Below are 6,921 nucleotides of genomic sequence, written 5' to 3' on the forward strand. Positions count from 1 at the left end.
GGGGGCGGGGGGTGGGGCGGGGGGGCCAGGGCAGGACCCTCACCGACAGCCTTCTGCAGCATTTCCAGGGCGGGGTCCACCAGCTGCTGCAAGTACTGCTGCACGATGATCTCGAATGTCTTGTAGTTGACAAACCCCGGAAGCTCTTTGCCGCGATACTGCTTTTCGTATTTTGAAATTTCTTGGTGAACCGTATTTTTAACTACAATATAAGACAAACCACCAAACCACCTGAGTGAATTCTAATCATTTCACAGACTTTTTTTTTGTTTTTTTTAGGTCTTGTTTACCCGCTGTACCCTAAGGCAACGTTTCTAAGTGGAGTTCTTTTCATAATTAAAAAAAAAAACCAACCAAAAAAACCATGGTTCTGACAATGACTTTCAAGAAACAAAAACTTTCTTCTATAAAAATTTCAGTTGAGAGTTGTTACCCCGAGAGAGAAGTGTAGTGTTTCTAGTTGGTAGAGAAGAATGCGATCAGTTCAATGAAAATAGAGAGCTGCACATTCTTGTCGATTTACAGGTTGCTCAAGGGTACGGCCAGAACGCAGGGGAGACAACCTAGTGACTAGTGCTGTTTTTATCGAGTACCAAAGAGAGCAGAGGCATCTCACACACGCACGTGCATGCGCACGCGCACACACACACACACGCATGTGCCCCACTGCATCTGGGCAGGGGCAGAACGGCAGGTGGAACTCTGCCAGGCGGGGCAAGCACGTTCTCATTCGGTCTTGGATGAGGGGTGAAGAGAAAGGGAAACGGGGTGAGGAGGAAGCCGGAGAGGTGGGGGCGCTCTGTGCGGGTGGCGGGGGCGGGTGTGGATCACCGAGGGGCCCGGCTCTTTGCTCGCTTTCCGTGAGCGGGAAGTAGCTCTCGATCTTGGTGTCCAGGACTCTGCTTTCGGGCGCTGTCTCGGGACTTACCTTTTTGGGTGTTGGCTGCGAGGACCAAGACCCAGGCTTTAAACTCCTCTCTGAGTTTGTTGTATAAGCGAGTCTCTTTCTCCTTTACGACTTCCTCTCCTTCTACCAGCTTCTCAATGTCCCGATTAAACATTTTAATTTTCTGAAAACGAGATTAAGTCTTCAATCTGTGCCGCAGCCACAGAGGAGCGGGGGCCCGGGGCAGTGGCGTGTGGCGTTGGGGTTTGGAGGCGCCCCCCCTCCCCACCACCTCATCTCCCAGGTGAGACGGAGGGAGACAGAGCAGAGGTCCCGGCGGGACCCCGGCGGCGAAGCGCAGGCCACCTCCCGTAGCAGAGGGTCACCAGGAAGGCTGTGGCCATCTGCGGGGACCCGGTGCTGCAGAGGCCAGTTCCCGCGCCTGAGTGTCACGGGGCGCCAGTCCCCAGTCCTCACCTCAATCAGAAAGAACATTCTGTCGCTGTCACTGCTGGGGATGTGCTCCCCGCACTGGCGCAGCTCGTCCGTCGCACTCTGGTGGCATTCCCGTATTTGACTTTCCAGTAACGGGAGCGATTTCTGAAAATAACGATGGCAAACGATGAAACTCTACAGTTTGAAATTAGCAGCCAGACAGAGGGTTGGGGGTAGGGTCAGGGCCCATGGGAAGGCGTCCGAGGGGATGCAGAATTCTTCCTGTCGTGTGAAGCTGGTGGCTTCGAAGGCCTGGCGAGCGGCCGGGGGCCGGGCCTCGCACGCCCTGGGGGTACGCGACAGTGACAGCGAGGCCGGCTGCCACAGGGGTCTGCGCTCACACTGTGCTTTTGCTTTTCGTTGGTTTGGCTCGGTGCTTTGTATTTTGAGAACAAGTACACGCGACCACGATGTAAACTTTCTTCAGCAACATGTTCCGATGGTGATAATTTGAGGGTTACAAGCTGATCAATGATGCTCTAGTGGAGCACGTGTCTTGGCTGTCGGCGTCAGGCGGGTACAGGCAGGGTGCGGGCATAACCGATCGAGGAAGGACGAGGAGGAGGAAGGACGGGGAACGGCCCCGTGGACGGTAGACTTTGGCCGAGCGTCGTTCCAACCCTCCCGCCTCGCGGTTAAGCCCCCGCTGCAGTATGCCTCCTTTTCACAAGAGAGAAACTGAGGCTCGGAGAAGCAAACTCATGTCATCGCCGAGCCGGTCAACGTCAGAGTTTCGATCCGCACCCCGCTCACCGCCTCCAAAGCCCGTGCAGGTGAGCACGGCAGGTAAATACACCCGAGTGAGCAGCGACCCTGATTTCTAATTCACCGCAAGAGGTCGCTGCAGCCAGTAGGCCAGGATGAGCTCGCCGGGATTGAGAAGCAGCTCGCCAAGGCGACTCTAAATGACGATAAACGTGGCCCCGAGACGTTAATCAGGTCTCGCCGCCTTTTTTTTTTTTCTTTTTGGACGGTTTGTAGCCACAGGTAGAAATATATTTAAATAATTTTTGCTATTTCAAATTATAATTATCATAACTGAGTCTTGGTAAAAATTTTAAAGTTAAGGTTTCACAAAATTTTAATTTAAAATTTAATGTAAAGTAGTTAAATGTTGAGAAATACGTTATCAAAAAAGTTATCAAAATGCAACATCTTTTTGCAAAAAAAAAAAAAAAGGCGTTTTTCTCAATTAGACTAGGTTATCTCTTTTGGAGCCCTCTTCTAAGAAATGAGGGGATTTCACTAGAATCGGTGCTTCTCGAAGTGTGTTCCCGGGGTCACCTGGGAACGTACAAGCGCAAATTTGTGGGCCCCACCCTAGACCTACTGACTCGGAGACTCTGGGTCTGGGGTCCAGGAGCGTGAGATTTAATTAAATTCCCGGGCGATTCCTGTGTGCACTGCCATTTCAGAAGCACCGCCTCCTTCAGCCGAATATTGTCGGGGTGCGTGTTTCCCAGCTCAGAAGAATCCATCGCTTGGGTGTGACGCCCAGGCCCTGGGACCGTCTCTGCTCTGAGGGTTGACCTCCCACCTCGTCACGCTGTCCGGCCTCGTGCGCGAGGTCCAGGGGAGGCCTACAGACGCCCCGCTTCCCCGTGAGCGCGAACCCGCACTTCTGCCGTCTTTGAGGGCACCACGAGAAGTACCTCTGCAGAGGCGCCCATTTTTGAGAAGCACTGAACACCGATCCCGTATTTCTTACACATTGGAGGCTGGGAAAAGGTCTCTTATACCATGATGTGCTAGCGACCCGCCGACAGCAGAGAGCTCTGCCACCCTGGTCCTCGCTCCTGTTCGTGCTGCTCAACGTGTATGAGTGTTTCCTCCCTTCTTCTTCCCCCAGATCGACTGATCCGCCTTTTCGTTTTGGCATTGCGCAGCCGTCCCTCCCGCTTTAGCAGCTCTCCCGTGCGCCTCTGATCAGGGACATCCCGGACGCGCTCATTTGTTTGCTTGTTTGGGCATTTCCGTGGGGCATCCTAAACCAACTCGCGACCAGGGAGTGACCGGGACAGGCTGCGATTTTCACAGCTTGCAGCCCACGCCTTGACTCACAGTGATGTGCGTGATGAGCTCGATGGTAAGTCTTTCCGCCAGACGGGGCACTGTGGCCTTTCCTTCCTCCAGGAGGGCTCTGCAACGAGATGACACACATGAGTTCCCACGGGGTCGTCTTCCCCGCACTGGGCTCGGTGAGTGGGCAGGTGAGCTTAGCTCCCTGGGGCCACACGTGCCATCAGAAAATCCTGGCAGTGCCTGAGAAAGACAGTTGTGAATTATGGGATGAGCTTAGCCCGAGGCAGGCATGATGCTAGGAAGTTACATTCATTTTCTCTCTTTATCATCCCAACGAGTCATCTGTATCTACAGGAAAACAAAAATGAACCTGCCTCAGAAGTTTGGCGACACGTCCAAACTAGGATTTTATTTCTTGTAATAAATATTTATTCCAGAATAGCCAAATGGGCCTTGAGAAAGGAGAATCACATTCTTGATTTCAAAATATATTACGAAGCTACAGTTTACTATCATAAAACACGATGGTGCCCGTATATAAAGACAGACATGTGCAGAACAGAGTGCCCAGAAATAAATCCATGCTGCTCTTCAATAACGGTTCCAGGAACACACGGTGGGGGAGGCATAGTCTCTTCAACAAACGATGTTGGGTCCTTATCTCATACTGTACGCAAAAGTCAGCTTAAAATCGATTGTGGCTTAAACGTAAACCCTGCAACTGTGAAACTCCTAGAAAAAAAAAAAACCACAGGGGAAAAATCTTAATGATATTGGTCCCGGAAGTGATTTCATGGATGTGACACCAAGGACACAGACCAAAAGAAAAATAGACTCAAAAATAGACTCAAGTGGGACTCGACAAAAAGCTTCTGCACGGCAAAGAAATGATGAACAGAGGAAAAAGCAAACTACAGAATAAAAAAAATTGTTTACGAGCAATATATCTAATGAGGGTTTAATTTTCAAAAAGTATAAGAAACGCCTACCATTCAATAGCAAAAAACAACAGCAACAACAACAACAAAAAACCACAAAACCCAAAACTAATAACATAATGGAAAAAAGGGCTAAGACTTGGGTAGAGATTTCTTCAAAGAAGACATACAAATGGCCAGTAAGTATAGAGAAAGATGCTCAGTGCCTCTAATCATCAGGGAAATGCAAATCCAGACCACAATGGGATAGCGCTTCACATCTGCTAGGATGAATATTATTTTAAAAAGGAGCGAGAGACAGAGGTGTTGGCCGTGGAAGATGCTGAGAAGTTGGAACCCTCGCGCACGGTTGGCGGGAGTGGGAAAGGGTGTAGCGCCCTCCCCCACCCCCTCAAAACAAATTACAAACAGAACTACTGTGTGATCCAGTGATCCCATTTCTGGGTGTTTATCCATCCCAGAGCCGGATGGTGGCCGCCAGGGTTGGGGGAGGGGCAACCGGGAGGCGCCAGTCAGTGGGCACAGGGTTTCAGCAGCACCAGATGAGTAAATTCTAAACATCTGCTGAACAACACTGAGTCTGTAGCTCACGGTCCTTTGTTGTCACTTAAAAGGTTGTAAGGAGGGTAGGTCTCATGTTGAGTGTTCTTTGCACAATAAAAGTGAATTTGAAAAACGTTTGCACAATGCTTACTGCATGTCAGGCACCCTTCTCAGGACCCAAAAATGTTAATGTATTTAATCGTCGAACGACCAGTTACAGAGGGAAAGGCACAGGCACGGGGAGGTTAACTGGTCCCTCCCCGCCTCCAGGGCCGGGCCAGGCAGCCTGGCTGCAGACGCAGGCGTCCAAACGCGAATTTAGGAAGGGCCCCAGAGGACCGTTTTGCCACGCTGCTCTGAGCGCCTCTCGTGCAGGGGCTGAGTCCCAGTACGCAGGAGCTCGAGGACTTGACCTTGGACGTCCAGCGACAAAGCACTACAACTTGCTCCATCAAGACCTGACTCTCCCCCAAACTCTCGAGCAGCGGTTTTCAGACGGCGTTCCCGAACTGGGAACACCATCCTGTACCGAACGTGATAGAAACACAAACGTCTGGGCCTCACCCCGGACGGACCTCGGGACCTGGGACATGCTGCCAGCCGGATTTTAACACACAGTTCCTTCAGGCGGTCCTGCTGGCTGCTCACAGCCAAGAACATGGGTGTGGTCATTACAAAATCTCTCTGCTCAGCGAGCAGAGGGTCTGCCTCCTTGTGACCCTCAACGCCACTCAGGGCAGGAGTACTGGCGGTCGGCGTGCCAGGACCTCTGCATGTGTCATCTTCCTTCATCCAGACACACCCCCCGGACACGGGAGCAGCGCCCTGGGCAGACGAGAAAGCAGCAGCTCAGAGAGGCTGAGCCGCCTCCCAAGGGTGCACAGCAAACCCGCTCGGCCCAAATTCTGGGTCCCTGCCGTGCCTCTCTTCACAGCAGGAGTGACCTCCCCCATCGTTTGGGGCCAGCGAGCTCCGGAGTAAGATGGAAGGGCGGAGCGCCAGTTCCATGGGGGAAAATCCCAAAGCCTCGCACACTGCAGTCTCCGCAGGATAATTCATCTGTAACGAAACCGGCTGGTTTGCAGCTCTCACGGGCTGGAGAGCACCCTAACACAGGTCCCCGTTTATGACAGTCAACCCCAGGTCTGTGTCTGGTCTGATCTCCACTCGCTATTGGTGTGACCTCATTATCCTTGTCTATGAAGGTGGGAAGAACCTCACCTGCCAGATATACGTCTCGAGATTTTGTGGGCGTCCGATGAGAAAGCAAGTGAAAACACTTTGGGAAACCGAAGTGCCCTATGCTCTATAAAATGCCGTATGACAATTTGTAATCAGCATCGCCATTAGCATCCAGGACAAAAACGACTCGCTTAAACAAGCCAATGAATTTAACACCAAAATAGACAGCGGCACGTTGCTCTGCATCCTAGAATCCCCCCCACCCCGGGCAGGGTGGTTGCCGTCCCGCACGGAGCCAGCAGATGGCGCTGGCCGCCGGGGAGCCCGGTTCTAGGGTTGCCTTGGGGAGTCCCACCTGAAATAGGGGTGTGCCTGGAAGAACATCGTTTCTTTCCTGGTGGCCTCCGCCAAGCTCAGCCTGTCTGCGACCTCCTGCTGGCCCCGGCACCTCACGATCATGTAGCCCTTCTTGAGGCGGTACGTGAGGTTCTGCACCACGTTCACGACCATTTTTTCGGTGCCCTTGTCCACCAGGTCCGGCTTGGTCAGGATCCCTGTGAGGAGGTTAAAGGAGGGGCAAAGGGAAGGTCAGCGTCCAAGGGGAAGGTCAGCGTCCTCCCCAGACGTACTTGAACCCCGCCCTGGGATCCTGTCTCCTGTCACCTGGCTTGCTCAGCGTCTGAGTGAACAGTCAACCTTTCGCCTCACAGGGACCCTTCCTATCTGCCCACCCGCTCACTCAGTTCATCCACTGCCCGGCGTGGTTCCCCAGCGAACGGTTTCTGGGTGCCTGCTGTGTGCCGGACACCAGGGCGGCATGTGTCGTCACAGCTGACCAGCTCCGTCCCCGCCGTG

The 6,921-nt window shown here is 52.7% G+C and overlaps 1 protein-coding gene across 3 annotated transcripts in view; it reads right to left on the reverse strand.

The window, feature by feature from the left end:
- The window catches only part of MX2 (MX dynamin like GTPase 2), a 25,027-nt gene that overhangs the window by 3,840 nt on the left and 14,266 nt on the right, over window positions 1-6,921 (reverse strand). For all 3 annotated transcript variants that reach the window (XR_003047749.1, XM_006916730.3, XM_025050183.1), the window contains 5 exons: window positions 6,422-6,620; window positions 3,443-3,521; window positions 1,364-1,486; window positions 929-1,070; window positions 44-202 (listed from right to left, as the gene is read on the reverse strand). Coding sequence is in view for 2 of the 3 variants with exons in the window: in XM_006916730.3 (XP_006916792.1) it covers window positions 44-202; window positions 929-1,070; window positions 1,364-1,486; window positions 3,443-3,521; window positions 6,422-6,620 (702 nt within the window). In the remaining variant the exon portion in view is untranslated. The remainder of the gene's footprint in view (window positions 1-43; window positions 203-928; window positions 1,071-1,363; window positions 1,487-3,442; window positions 3,522-6,421; window positions 6,621-6,921) is intronic.

The sequence above is a fragment of the Pteropus alecto genome, unplaced genomic scaffold (genome assembly GCF_000325575.1).
Source record: "Pteropus alecto unplaced genomic scaffold, ASM32557v1 scaffold97, whole genome shotgun sequence".
NCBI classification, from domain to species: domain Eukaryota; kingdom Metazoa; phylum Chordata; class Mammalia; order Chiroptera; family Pteropodidae; genus Pteropus; species Pteropus alecto.